Source organism: Trifolium pratense, linkage group LG3, assembly GCF_020283565.1.
Source record: "Trifolium pratense cultivar HEN17-A07 linkage group LG3, ARS_RC_1.1, whole genome shotgun sequence".
Lineage (NCBI taxonomy): Eukaryota > Viridiplantae > Streptophyta > Magnoliopsida > Fabales > Fabaceae > Trifolium > Trifolium pratense.
In genome coordinates, this window is record NC_060061.1 from 6,446,139 (window position 1) to 6,462,262 (window position 16,124).

Consider the following 16,124-nt stretch of genomic DNA (forward strand, 5'->3'; position numbering starts at 1 on the left):
CCAAACCTCCTGTCACTCACGTGCTGGTGGTGGTGGTTTTCAGTTCAATACAACAAACCATTTTAAGGTAACATTTTCTCCCTATTCTATTTTTCGTTCACTATTGGTTGGTCAATGATGCAATTTTAATATTTTGTTGGAGCTTGACTTTTGTGCTTGTGTGGTGTCAGATTTTTAGGTACTTTGTCTGTCCTTTGTTGTTGCTTCTATTTGCCCTGTTCGCAATTACGTAGAATCATGTGAAATAATTATTTACATTTTGTTAATTAAATTTTTGAAATTGAAATTGAAGTTTTTTATAATTTTTTCTTGTCAAGTTGTCTGATGGGAGTAACAAGGATCGAACTTGGTCACTGCATATTGTATGCAAGGTCCCTACTAACTGAGTTATGCTCACAAGGACAAAATGTGGATTTTTAATTATTTTTTGGTGTAATTTTATGACTTATAATCATTTAATATCATCATTGTACATCGTTCCATTTAAAATATGTTAAATCATGATGGAGAGACCAAAAATGGCGAACCAATTTCATAAAAAAACCGAAATACGCCGCAAATTGTAATTAAGCCTAATTATTATTATTATTATTATTATTATTATTATTATTATTCAATTATGAAGATATCATATTGTTCTACTATAATTGACTATCTCATATCATTGCCATAGCTGACTTAATAAAGAAAAATGTCATTACTTGGTACTTATAATCTATAACCGTTATTTACATTTTATGTCTACTAGTTATATTTTGTTAACTTTTTAAGTTTATTTCCTGTGATATGCGTTATAATATGTTTATAATTTTTTATTAATTATTTTTCTGCTCTAATAAGATGGTAACTACTAACTAGTGTATGTCCTGTGTTGACAGAGAGTTTAACTATTTTTAATGTGTATTTTTTCCCTCCGTTCTAGCAAATTGTCAATTATCTTTATGTTTTTTGGTTAAAACAATGCAACAGTGTGTCACTGATACTTATTGAAGATGATAGCTACTGGAATGAGTTTAACAGGAAGTGCCACTGGCTGCATGGCAGAAGAGCAAAACAATGATTTTCATCAATGCCGTGGTAACCGGAGAATGTCTTATTTGTTTGTCGAAGAAAATGACTATTCTGCTTTATTTCATTCTGGTGCCAACAACTTGTTGGCTTTTTGGTTGTATTTTGTGGTAAGCTCCTACTTTCTATTGAACAAAAAGGTCAATTCTTTTGGCAGTTGCAGTGTAAAACCTGAAGAGAAGGTTTCTTTATCCAACAGAAGCATTCCAAATGAAAGAACAGACAATGCCAATGATGCACTTTGCTACTCTGAAAGCTTAGGGTCTCCCCACAGAACTTGCTCATCTACTTATTATGATGCTTTTTCGGATTTCGACAGAACAAGTTACTGTCATTCTTTAATAAGTCTTGAAGATGAAGATTCTGCATGGCTCTCAGATTCAATGATATCTGAGAACCCTTCTAGTCCTCTAAGCTACAATTCTGATTCTTTCACCGAGATTTCAGACGCAGGCACACCTAGTTATTGGGATTCCTTGCTCAAACTTGAAGAGGAAGACAGTGAAAGGAATTTGGACAAAGCAAGTTACTTGCAGTCTTTACTAAGTCTTGAAGAGTTGGATTCTGCATGGCTCTCAGATTCAATGATATCTGAGGACCCTTCTAGTCCTCTAAGCTACAATGCTGATTCTGAAACCGCGGACATAGGTACGCCAAGTTACTGGGACTCTTTACTCAAACTTGACGAGCAGGACAATGAACGGAATTCAAGCTCAAAACAAGGAATAGAGTGTGTTCAGGATGGTTCTCCAATCTCATCTTATAAGATAAATTGGGGTACTGAGATTCTTCCTTCAGTCTCTACCATTTCTTCATTCACTGGAGCACACTGTGAAGAGTCAGAAGATGTTTTTTCAGCAGAACATCTATTAGAAACTGCAGACATAAAAGAGTTAAGTGGTGATGAACCACTTTTTTGGCCATCTGAAGTTGAATTCAGTTGGGATTCTGATGAAAGTTCATTTTGTTGCTCACCTAGGAAAAGACTTGTTTTTTACTCTGGATTAAAAACATCCAGGATAAAGGGGTTTGAACAAAAAAGCTTCGACAATTTTGGTTCAGATATAGACATTCCTTCGGAGTATTTTGAATTAGACCAAGAGTTTTCAATTGAGACATTGGTGGGGCTCAAGGAATTTGATGGACATGAGGGACTTGATTTTGAATTTATTGGTGATGATGGTTTTATGCTGGAAGAATCTCTTCAATAGATCACAAGCACACGACCATCAAATTCCTCGGTGAATACAGTGATTCTGAGTCTAGTTTCAGTTGTACTAACATAATGTTGTTGTACAGTGACAACAGACACAACCAATTATTCTACATTGTGTATTGATTGTGTCTGAAAAATTAGTTTTGGTTCACATAGTGTTCCTGCATAAGTAGTTAGTTTACTAACAAAGCTTTTGCTAGTGCTGATGCGTTTTACACTGTTTCTTCAATTTATTTTCTGTATAATTACCTTTAGCTAATATATAACCACTAGCAGCTAATTAGCCTAGTTGAGTTTTTTTGTTCAATTACTGTGTACTTTTTCAAAGCAGTTGGTCAATTAATTAAGCCAATTGTAATTACTCTAAACCATCTATGACATTTTGTGATCATATATTCTGTGTTTTGAATTTTCTTGTTTGTTTTTTGACAGCATATGATTAAAATACTTGAGAAAAATGCGTTTACTTTTCAATTTTGTCTAATAGGTCTAGTCCCTGCAGTATTATATTTTTGTTGCAAAATGGTCAAAGAGTACTGTAATGAATTTTTGATTTTATAACTAGGTAAAAGGAGATCAATTAATCAATTGAGGAGGAGACAATTTGTTCATAACTAGTAAGATATCCTTGTTATAACATCAAACAAAATTTGTTTATCAACATGGAATATAGTGTTACACAAGTAATAAATATTTGAATCTTTATACAATTTGACATTGAGTTTGATATCTAACCGGTGCCTATGGAAAAATCTTTGTTGGGACTTGGGAGAGTTCAACTCTTTAATTAATCTCAACTGTTTGTGGTTCTAATTTGTGTAATTGGCATCTTAGTTAATAGGTCTTTTTGAGGGTGTTTGGGATGTTTTGCTGTGATGTTGTTGAGCCTAGCTTTAGGGGCCTTCACTGTCAGTGACTCAGTGCAGGCTTTGTAATTCTTGTTTGTCCTCTGCACAACTATGTTTTATACTTATGTATGAGTCTTACGTATAAGTGAGGACAATATTTACCTTATAAGCCCGTTTCGCAAAGATAAATTAGGTCAAATTCAAAATTCCAAGACTCTATATGACCAGGTAGGACCATTATCACTCTGATATCACCTATTGGAGATGAAGGACAAGAGAAATATCATATTACAGCTGGCTTGATTGCCACCCTAATTTTGATCTATATGCAATGGCTTCTCATTGCAAGTGTACAACAAAAGTATTCTGAAGAATCGGTCAGATAAAAACACAAGTATTTGGATTTAACACCCTAACCACCAGACAAAGAGTATAATATCCTTTTCAGACCACAAAAGCTTCATTTCCAATATTATTGGCGTCCTATTCATCTTTTCTTCAATGTTGTATATGGATGGAGGACCCTATATTCCATTTTTATGTTTAAAAATATTTCTTTTTGGTCAATATCGGCCATAAAATTATATGATCAAAATTATGTGTCCTTATATTATTATATTAACTCTTTCATTTTATTGTTTGTTTTCTTTTTGCTAGAACACAACAACATTCAAATGTGAACATGAATATATAAAATATGTATACATATTGAATTTGATAAAGTAATGTTCTCATTTGTATTATAACAATTAAATGATACAATAAAAGAATACTCTTATAAAGCCGCAAAAAAAAAAAAAAAAAAAAAAAAAAAAAAATTATCACCAGATTAACATTGTAGTGAAAGAGAGCACTATAGGTAACTAAACGATACTTAAACCATAACAAACTCTGTCAAACTGCTATGATAACTCTAGAAAATGGTACCCTTATGATGGGCTTAGGAGGGGGAAAAGGAAAAGAAAAAAGGAATAAGATGTATATATCTTGGCACACATTAATTATTCATTTGAAAGGGTTTAAGTGCTGCAACTATACAATGCAGGCTTCAAGATAGCAGGAAGAAATTTTTAACCCTTCCTAGAATTCTTGAGGCTTCTTACTGTCATGACAAGCTTCTGTCTTTCGCCTTCTACTTCCGCAAATTTGAGACTCATTTCTGAGTATCTTTCTTGCAACTCTTTCAATTCGGTTTCCATTGATGTGTCTCTTTCTTTCAACGATGACAGTTCGGTTAAAACGTCGCTGAGGCTGCCATCGGCATTAGTATCCATTGTGTGTTTTTCTGCTTCTTTCACTGACAAATGTGCATGACTGCCATGGCAAGAAAATGATCAATAATGAAACAATTAAATAACTTAAACTCGCAAATTTATGAGTAACGAGGACAGACTTTTTTTTTTTTGACAACAGTAACGAGGACAGACTTAAAGTGTCACAATTGGTACTAAAAGTCTAAAAGTAAACTATCTGTTCTTAATGCCATACAGAAGAGAGAAGGGAATTCGATGAAAGTAGAAAGCAATCAAACCTCTTGGATGATGATGCTACAACCCCGTTTTCTTCAGAGATACATGAAGTATCATTGAGATGCTCAATTGTACTTCTTACTTCTTCAGATCTGTCATTTGTAGAAGTAAAACTTGTATCCGCAACAACCTGTTTGAAGCGCAGAATTTATTGGAGATATACGATTCAGTTATGTCATAATTCATAAACCAACAATTCAATGATAAAATCATAATCAAGATACCAAGCAACACATGCACAATAGTTTAAACTTCGTCGAACCAAAAATACTATGAAACGTTGCCTAAGATAAATCACAAATGATGGGAAAAAATAGTTGAATCCTATTATTTTCATCATTCATCAATGCACCTTGATGGATATGCCAAAAAAATTTGTCACAGCGGCATATTGTTTAAGACATAAGTGTCGTGATGTACTAATTAGTGTACCTTGGTTCTCCGATTGAGTTCCTCCACTTTGTCCTCCAGTTCCTCAACTTTGGATTGAAGTTCCCTTTCCTTCTCCAAAAGTGAAGAAGCTGATGTTTCCAAGGCAATCTCCTTTGACTTTATCAGGTCCTGTCATAAACAAATCATTATGTTATCAAGCATTTTTGTCAAAGGACCTATCTGCTCAATCGCCGGGATTTGTAAACTTACCTCGAGCATTTTTATTTTCTCACTCAGATTTGTCATTTCTTTGGAATGCTGAGGAATTGAAGCAATTTGTGTGGTTAATGCATCATCCTTCTTCGTCAGTTCACTTCTAAGATGGAAAATTTCTTGTTTTAGGTTTTCTTTCTCAGTCTCATCATCAATAAGAGAACGTTTCAGGTCACTATATTGAACTTTAAGTGCTTCTAACTCTGAATGCAAGAGTCTACTGACTTTCTCTTCTTCATCCTTGAGATGCATCATCATATTTAGCTCATCCAGTGACTGTTCTGCTTCCTTCTTCAACAAAGCAATTGTACTCACAAGCTCGTTTCTTTCTTCCTTTTGAGTATTTAACAGGATCTCATATTCCTCAAGTGATTTCTTCATGAGTTCCATGTCAGAACTTAAAATTTCTTTTTGTTTTACTTGTTCAGATAAGCATGAGATCTCCACTGTAAGCTTTTCATTCTCAGATTTTAGCAACTGGATCTCTTCGGAGAAATCATTGCCAGCTTGTTCCTCGTGCGTTTTCTGGTTTTCGAGTTGCATGGACTTGTCGTCAATTTCTAACAACATCTGTTGCATCTGAACTGTCATGGTATCTATTTTGTTGGAAAGTTCATTCAGTTTTACCTCATAATCAGCTTTGACTGACTGAAGCTCTTCTTTGACTTTACACAGCTTTTCCTCCAGTAGTCTTTTATGAACACGAAGTTCATTTGCTTCTGTCAGTGCTCTCATGGTAGCCGTTTCATTTGCCTCAAATGTCGTGGCCATTTGCATTGAAAGCCTTCTAAATTCTTCTTGAATCCTCTCTGCAGTACTAGCATTTTTATGTCTGGTGTTTCGCAAAGCTTCCTCTGCTCGAATGGCTCTTTGCTCTTGCTCAACTTTGTCACGTGTCACTGCATCTAAGTCAGCTTCAAATCCTTGGGATTGTTTCTCCAGTTCCTCCTCTAATCTGCTGATTTGGTTCTCAAGAGACTTGATGGTTTCCAGAGAATTTGAGAATTCTTCTGACTGTTTCTTGAGTCGACTTTCCAGATTCTGGATATGTGTTTCAAAGTCTTCTATGCCAGGAGGAGGAGAGCATTCATACTGCAGTTTCAACTGTTCTTGCAGTTCACTTTGTTCCAGCTTATATGCAATGTCATGGTTTTCCTGTTTCAAAATTTCATAGTCCAGTGCAAGCTGCTCCATCTGCATCTCTAACTCGTCTTTGTCTCTCCTGTACATCTCTATTTCACTATGGAGATCCATGATTTTTTGCTCAAGTAAGTGTGTCTCCTTGGCACCGCTTTGATCCTTAACAAGCTCATCCAATTCTTTTTGTTCATCATCGTCTGTTTCACAATTAGAGGGGTTTCTCCCTAAATCATGGGAGTTTTTAGTATGTTCGTAAGTATTGGAACGACTGTGTATTTCCCTATTTTTCTGCTCCAACATTGCATCGAGATCCTGAACAGCGAGAACTAGTTCAGCATTTGATTCCTGTGTCTTCTTTAACTGTAGTCTGAGATTTGCATTCAGGTCCTTCTCATAATTCAATTCTTGTCTGATTTCTTCAACAAGAGTATGAAGATCTCCGCTTCCCAATTGTGACCTGCTACTCATTTTGGCTTCATCCACTCGTTTGCGTAAAGACTTGAGATTTTCGCATTCTATTTTGAGTGTATCTCTTTCCTCTTTCAAGCTGATAACTTCCTTTGCGAGCTCCTGCCTACTTTTGCTTTCCTTTACGATTTGCTTCCGAAGAGTCTGAAGTTCCATGTCTGACACATCCACCTGCCTAGCCAAAGCAGCAACTTCAGCCTTCAACTTTTCATTCTCTAAATCTGATGCCTGATGGGATCTTTCCCTCGGAAGTGCATCATGAGAGCCATGTGATGAACCGTCCGTACTCAGACCATGTTCTGAACTAGCTGAGCGGTCCCGGAAATGTGATGATCTCTGATGTACATCATACATTGATGGCAAGGCATTCACAGCAGGTTTTTGAGGCTCTGAAGGGACACCATTTGTGGTTACCTGGATGGTAGTATTTCTTAGTCCAAGTTCTCGGGGAGTATCAAGTCCAAAGCTTCCGTCGGAACTTGACAATGTAATGTCAGATCCACTAGATGTCCTACAATCAACAGTCAATCCAGATCTATCTGTGTTTGCATTGGCAGACGCATCCTGTGAAATCTAGAAAGAAAGATGAAATTTAGTAATTTGAAACATAATTTTAACTCTAAGAACCAAGAATGGAAGACGTATACGAAAACAGACAACTTTTGCTTTGAGGCAGGATATACATGACTATTTATTATACATGTTGAGTAAAGGTAAATTTACAATTATGAATAATTCTTTGGCCCAGTGAGTGAAACCTTACTTCTGAAGAATCACTTTTAGTGCATCCATTAAGATCTCCATTGCTTAAATAGGTCCTTAAGCTCCTATCATTGGGTTTTAGTTTAGTATCTTCATATTCCTCTTCCTCTCTGCAAATGTTATTTAACAAGAAAATCTGTCATAAAAAACAACTGAATATGAAAATGCCAAAATCTATATCCAGAAAATGAAAGAAGAAAAATAATCAGAAAAATCAAATCCCCTTATACCTTTTATCATTATTTTCTTGTAATCTCTGGATTGATACCTGTCCATTAAGAAACAAATCAGAACTATCGAAATCAATGTCGCACAAAAAAAATCAGAAAATGGATGAGATCAAACACTGACATGCAAGACAGCATCAGAATTTGAATTCTTGATGGGAAGAGAAACAGAAGAAATCTTTGTAGCTTCTGCATAATCAGCAAAATCTATAGAAACTTCCCCAAAAATACTTGCTTTTGATAACCCCTACACACAACAAAACCCATATCAAAATCCAACACCACATTCACATAACAAAACCAAAAAGTCAACAACATTCTTAAAAAAACATAACATTAAGTAACAATCATACCGTTGAAACAACAAAATAATAAATTTTTTCAGTAAATTTGGCATTTTTAGTGTCATAAGCAAATTTAACAGTTTCATAAACAGGATTCTCCCATTTACAAATTCCATCAGTTACTATAGCTTTCTCTAATCTTGTAGTTGGTTTTCCATTATCACCAGGAATTATAGACAACACCAAAGAATCCACACCAGATTGTACCACCTGAAATTAAATTAATTACATTAAACACCGTCAAGAAAATCAAATTAGAAATTGAAATTGAATTAATGAAGGAATGTGAAAGTACTATAGTATAGTATACCTGAGTGAGATGAAAGTGGAGTTTGAAAATAGCTTTGACTTTATTTTTGTCACTCCTCCATCTGAACATTTTGGATTAGTGACACAGCACCGACAGAGTTAGTTACTGATCCTGAAACATAGGATTTAACGGTGGATTCCGGTGACCGGAAAAATAACAGTTCCGGCGATCGAGTGTTGAATGAATGGTATTCCGTAGAGTGTGGAAGAATGAAGTGAAATGAAAAATAAATAAAAAATTTATTTATTTATTTAAGGAAATGAAAAAGAGAGAGAGAGAGTGTAAGGAAGGAACAGATCTCAATCTTCTTCTTGTTCTTCATAGCACGGCTTTTGTGTTCTGTTGTCTGTCTTTTGCTTCTTTGCTACAGTTTTTTTAAAATTACTTACTACTGCTACTACTACCTGCTACAATTATTATTATATTCAAATATTTAATTAGATTAGAACCTTCTCTCTATAATAATGGATTAATTCTTTTTTTTTTATGGTAAGAGATGATTTAATTCTTAGATTATCACACTATTATTTCGTACTCTTTTTTTGAAGTATAAATATGTTAAGGAAAATGCTAACTAGTGCCCCCGGGGCACTAGTTAAGGATACTAATTATAGTAAAATTACATTGAAACTTGTGTAGTCAATGTTTGTAAAGTATAAAAAGTGTAATTTCCAATGCAAAAATTGCTTTTTTTGTATCCTTAACTAGTGCCCCGGGGGCACTAGTTAGCATGACCCATATGTTAAAGTATATTTAATTTGTCTTCATTATTTAATGCTATTAATATACTGACAATATATTGGAAATTATTTATATTGTTTTTATGAGAGTTATTGTTGTGCATTCAATGTTGATTAATAGTGTAAATTTTTCTACACTATTTATAGTTGTAGTCTTGTAGATACTTCCTCCCTTTCGTTTTGCAAGCAATCATGGAAATTTTTCACATATATTTTCTTCAGTCTTAAGTAAAAAAAAAATTAAAATTTATTGAATAATTGATATATTATATATATATTTTGAAATATTAATCCACTAATTTTCAATAGAAGAATACCTGATAATTTAGGATTTGACTTTAAGATAAATAAAATTTGATCAAAAAAATTATAATATTATAGATTATAAATAAGATATATCAGTTGTTCAAGTAAGCTTACATCAATTAATAAGGATACCACATATAATATGCAAGAGCCGAGGTTCGAATCTAATATATATGATAAGTGGAATTTTTGTTTACAATTGAGACATGAGAGAGTACTGATTAAAGTTTTGCTAGTGTAACTAATATGAAGAAGAAAAAAAATTATATGAACAGAACAGTATACATCGATTCAATTCCTTTATAAATATCAAGTGTATGAATTAAATTATAAAGAAAAAAATGTGTTGAATTATATACATAGTAGTATTTCATTGCGGAGATACAATATGTCCTTATTATATAGTCATAGTCACTTGTCTCATGTCTGTATTCTTTATTTCTTAATTAAAAAACAAACACCAACCGAACAAATTTATAAAATAGATTTAACATGCGGTGGCAAAACAACAAATTTCTAGCAAGCACTAATCAACAAATTGTCGAGAAAAAAAAAGCTAGCACTAATCTTTTAAAAATAATTAAGATATCAGTTTAAAATTTTACTAGGTTTGATATCACCTAATATATGTCTTTTTATACGCATATGTAGGAGGAAGGAGCCAAATAATTAAAGACTCATACCTCTATTATTTGGGTCATATATTAATATTTTATTTATTTTATTATAATTGAAATGAAAGTATTTATGATTGACCAAAAAAATAAAATTAAGTTTTTATAGTAGTAAGATAGAATGATGAATTGAAAACCTGAAAAGGAATTTTGGATACAGACAAAAAATAAATGAAGGGAGTCGTTGGAACAGAGTCTTGAATTAGAGAATTCAAATCTGAGTGAGTTTGTATAAACTAGGCTGCCACTTTTGCTCAATCCAAACAGAGACGTGTGAACAAACTTCATGCGTGCAGTATGCATAGCCATCTTGGGATTACTATTTACCAGATACGTGACACGATATTAATATGATATGATATCGTATCGGAGTATTGGATTAGAATTTAGTTGTATCAGAATATAATTTAGCCGTATTTGACATGTATCGGGCATTTTTAAAATAAAAAATATTAATTTTCCGATACTTCTCTAATACGCGTATCGAAACGTATCAGACGCGTGTTGATATCAAATATGTGTCAGACACGATTTTTCGCCATTTTTAAAGTATCGGGCTTCACGGGTACTAGTAGTACAAATATTGAGCTGGATAATTTTAATAAGTTTAAAAATTAATAAATATTATTTATAAATTTATTAGAATTATCTACTTCAATGATATATCGGTATATATAAAAATAAGATGTGTATATTAGCGAAAAAATAAATAAGATGTGTATCTAGGAGTTCACCTATTTATAATATCATTAAAAAGAATATTTATAATTTATGCCACAGGGTATTTGGAGTCATGAATAATGCTAGCAACACACTCTTTAACAAACACACTCCAACACACTCTCTTTTATTGGTTGAAATTCACATGAGTCCCATAAAAAAATGTGGAACCATATAACTTTTATGGGACCCATATAAATTTTAACCAATAGAAAAGAGTGTGTTAGAGTGTGTTTGTTAAAGAGTGTGTTGCTAAAACTCCTCTTAGAGTCATTGTATTTTATTTGGTCACCGACACTGTGTACTATTTGTTCTCTTCTTTCTTATTATCTTATATGTCTCAAATTATATTTATATAAGACTTTTTAAATAATAAAAAAAATAAAATAAAGTACCAATTGCTAAAAGAGCCCTATCATCATTAAAACTATACATATGTCCAAACCAAATTCAAACGAGTGCTAATAACGTCGAGCTGTCGTCCGTTTCAGGTTTATCAGTTGATAAGACTAATGAGATTGGTTATCCAATTTACTGGTATCTGGGTGTTTGATGATTAATCGGATCGCAACGGTTTATGGGTTAGGGTTACAAACAAAAAGGCTTGTTGACCTAAGGTTATAATTAATTTATTTGTTTTGTTAAGTAGTCTAGTGACTAGAAATTTCACCCTTAAGATGAATAAGTGGGATGATCGGGATTCGAACATCGGCCCCCTGCATATATAATGTAATATCATGTCAACTGAGTTAAGCTCACGAGACTAATTAATTTTGTTTTGTTTTTTCTTGCCTAAAAAGATTTAGAAAATGTGTTTTTTAGACTTAAAATAGAGTTTGTGCTGTGTTATATATGTTTAGGCCTACATACCCTACCCTTATATTAAGCATAAATATGACAAATTTTATACCACATTTAAACAAATATATAAAAATAGAATTAATATGACTAAAACGTTGTTTTTAAGTGGTTAATTAACTTCACCAAATGACAGATCGTTTTGGGAGAATCAGAGTTCAATTCAACTTTTGAGTGTAATAATTTTTTAGTCAGATTTTACTTACTTTGCGATCGAAGTCCAGATTATTGGGCCCCTTCCTCTAAAAACCAGCTGATTAACACAAAAAATAAATAAAATCAATATGTTAGGTTATTATTGATCTTAATATGTTGGTTGCTCCTCTCCTACCTCCACGAGACGACTCTTCCAACACTACGTTGGTTTAGTGGCGACCTGGTTTAGTACTATAGTACTGTACTAGTCATAATAATTCACCAAAAAATCCTACATACACATACATTAGAAATTAACCAATGTACGATAGAATTTGCCTTATAATTATGTCAATTTATAATGATATTTTGACTTAGTCTTTCAAATAATAATATTTTGTCTTCTCGTACGTTATAGGATTCCTTTTTTGGGTATGATCATAAATAATGAATTCTTAAACTAAGAGGACCCTATGTAGTTTTGTGTATTTTCCGCCTTTCTTATTTATTTAATTTCGTGCAAAATTAAACTTCTGACTTGTACCAAAAAAAAGGACTTATTGTCCCCACCAATAATAACAACAAACAATTGAGCTTTCCGGTAAATATCCTTTATGTTGAAAAAATGGAATAGGCATAACTGCATAGGCAAATTAGTAGTAATTCAGAAGAGTTAAGATGCTCTCCTTATGGCTTATATTATTTCCATTTTTTTCATTAATTTTTTAAAATATTATAAAGTGTATAAAAAAGAAAGCCACTATGTTTGATCTAGTGGTGAGGGATTTGGGTAGTATACATAAGGTCTTAGGTTCGATTGTCATTAGCAACATTGTAAACCAAAAAAAATATTTATAAAAAATAGTTTTCTTTGGTTATAAGATGTAGATATGTGAATGAATGAGAGTGGTAGCTGGTTACATAAGAATAGTTTTCTTGGGTTTTAATTTGAATATACTTGGCTTTAAAGTTGGTACTATGCAGAGAGTGAGGTGAGTTCAACCAAGTCATTACTAGTGATCAGTCACTTAATTAGTCCATTCGTCTCCAACTTGTATGCAAACACAAGATATCATCATGCAAACATTCTTAATAAATTTGACAGTTTCATGTCACTTTTAGATGATAATTAATTACTATGTTACAAGAATAAAATAAAATAATTTTTTTTATGAATATTAGGTAGAACTAGTAACTGTATTTTAATTACTTATGTATTTTAATTGGTAAGACATGGTGTGTGTTGTGTAATTGAGGGACAAAATCATAGTACCTTTTTAGTTTCAGATCAATATATACATACCACAACTACCAAACCTAACCATAGTCCATACATATTAATTAAATCAGGGTCCATAACCTATTGCTATCACAATGCTATACAAATTTACCTGGATCATGATTCATGTATATTTTTTTATTAATCACATACTGTAGATAGGAACCATCAAATCACAATATTTTCGGATCTCTAGTGTTTGCCTCTTATGGCAAATTAAACAAAGTGCGTATGTTAGCATAACTTTTGTATCCACACAAACACGTTCATGCTGAATGTTTGATAGAACATTTGCCAATTATGGCAGCACCGGTTATGATGGTGCTTGTGTATCTATTGTCATCTATCCGATTAAAGACAAACAAATCCTTCTCTAAACCAGTTATATAGATTAGATGTCAAATCCTATTAAAAAAAAAACAAAACTATATAGGATAATAAAATTTCTGAACTACTACCTATAAGATAAAAACATAATATTAGTTGCTTCAGTGGTGATTGGTGTTGGACTTAGTAGGAATGACTACGATTCGATCCCTCGCAACTATATGATCGAGATGGGATTGAAAACACTTGATACCAGAACCGACCCCAAACCAGATTAAGCAGTACAGCAGATCAGATATTTGTGGTGAAAAAAAAAATTAATAGGCCGCAAATAATTTTTTGGTGTATAAAATAACAGTTAATTAATTAATATATTATGTTCAAGTGGTTAATAAATTTTTTCTAGAACGAATCGTTCGAAAGAATTTAAGTTCGATTTTTGTGAAAATTGGTTAATTTTAAAATAAGGGATCAAAGCTATGTAGCTCTATCAAATTACAAAAGGAAGCTTTTTAGGTTTATTATTAGTCAATGATGATATCATCTTAATACTCAATCAACAATGAAATGGAAGGGCCTAATTAAAATAAGTTTTCCTAGTTTCCACCTAACTCCATTACTACGTAGGATCTAACTAACATGCTAACCAATTTTGATAAGAGTCAAAACTAATTTGCCACTTATACTCTACTTTGTTCAATTTCCTCTATCCCCAAATGTGCAAGTGTAACCTAATGAGATGAGTTGAGACATCAAAGAAGTATTAATAATGAGGTTCAAAGTTTGATTTCTATTGCTAACAATTTTTTCTCTCATCAATAATATGAGATTTATTAGTATTAGTTTAATATTAATAATTAGTTTCTTATACTCTTCTTATTTTTCTTTTGTTCTTTTGTTGTACCGGACTTGATTGTCGTTTTCTTCATTTGTTTATTTATATTATATTTTGCCATTCAAAAATAAATAAATAAATAATTAAGATACTATAATCACTATATAAATTAAAGTGCATTCTACCCGCATTATAAATTTATAATCATCAATTTCATTCTAGCTACCAAATCCAAAAGTAATACAGTATTTCTCTCATTCTAATGTTCTTTTTGTTGGGTTGTATATCATTCTTTTCGACCAAAACTCTCCAAACAAATTAACCATATACCTCATAAAATGTTTTTATTAAGGCAAAGAGCATCTATACATTAGCCTCATTTGTCTATATCTTCTTATTATATTAAAAAAAACTTACAAAAATTAGAGAACATAGACCTAACTCAGTGAGTCCACAGAAGAACAATAAACCATATATTCACTTCTAGTTAATCCTAGAAGATAAACTAAAAATCCTAAAAATTTCAGGCGAATAAAATGACCGTCAACAAAAAAACGGTCGTGAAAAACTTGAAGAATCTAGCTAGTGAAAAACTTCCAACAAAATCAATTCCTACAACAGCCCATATGGATTATAATTAATGTTCATCTTTGAAGACTTATAAGTACTTTCTTATCCTTTACAACTCATGGTCACATGCTAATGCATATGCTAGCTAGCTAGGGAAGGTATATACTCTACTGCGTGCACTAATTTTACAGATGGAATGATCAAACAGAGACCATTGCTAGCAGTGTGAGTAGTAAAGCAAATTATTTGGTGGGATGAAGAATGTGCACAAAAATTCTTACATGTGATCAAACTTCAACTTTTATCATATGCCAAGATCCGGTCATACGGGAATCATTGACTATGTTTTAGATCCTTTGCTTCCAAAACAAACTTCCATACATATAATTAATCGACTCTATCAAATTGAGGGGAACATTAATTTGTTTAACTTATATTCAACTACTTAATCTGGACGTCGTGCTATAATATTAATTAATTATATAAACAAAAAATTATGAGCTTACATTATTGGTTTCTTTGATAGGAGGTATACGACTATAATAATTATTGAGTATTTGTGTCTCTATTTATGCCCAAGTTAATAAAGTACTAAGCAAAACATGTCTAATATTCTATATATCTTCTATATATTATATAAATATTAAATAGGATATCAAATTTTTGTGCAACTTATTTTTCTTTTAATTTTAGTACTCTTCATTTAAACGTTATTTTGCATGTCTTTACTCACTTAAAGAGTAAAAGAAGACCGAGAAGATAAGAGAACAATAAAATCAGACGAACAAACATGTCATTGTTAGCAACGGCGGAGCCAGAAAATTTATAAACCCCGGAAAAAGTCTCAATTTAAAAAAAAAATTAGTTTTACACTAAAAAATCTCAGTTTAAAACAAAAAAAAAATCTCAATTTTATCATAAATTAAACTCTAAAAATTTCAACTTTGCCTAAACTAATTCATAAAATATCACTTTTTTTACTAGAGCCCAGACTAGTCGGGCTGAAAATCCGCCCATGAATGTTGTCGGTATGTATAGTAGTGAATATTTATTTTAAAGTTAATAAAATTTGAACTTAATACCGCATACTACTCGCTAATTCAATATCTATCTGTCTCGCCTT

At 32.3% G+C, this 16,124-nt stretch overlaps 1 protein-coding gene across 2 annotated transcripts; it reads right to left on the reverse strand.

Annotated features, from left to right (window-relative positions):
* Positions 1-3,809: 3,809 nt before the first annotated feature.
* On the reverse strand, positions 3,810-8,987 carry LOC123915971 (myosin-2-like). Of its 2 annotated transcripts, none has more exons than XM_045967273.1 (9): positions 8,558-8,987; positions 8,257-8,457; positions 8,028-8,150; positions 7,907-7,944; positions 7,678-7,786; positions 5,304-7,487; positions 5,094-5,222; positions 4,664-4,791; positions 3,810-4,446 (listed from the first exon to the last, which is right to left on the reverse strand). In XM_045967273.1, exons 1-9 carry the CDS (start codon positions 8,624-8,626, stop codon positions 4,203-4,205), a joined length of 3,225 nt encoding a protein of 1,074 aa, XP_045823229.1. In that variant the 5' UTR covers positions 8,627-8,987; the 3' UTR covers positions 3,810-4,202. The 2 variants fall into 2 exon arrangements, with proteins under 2 accessions (XP_045823229.1, XP_045823230.1); XM_045967274.1 differs by having other exon boundaries at positions 4,411-4,525; positions 4,560-4,791; positions 8,558-8,979.
* Positions 8,988-16,124: the final 7,137 nt, after the last annotated feature.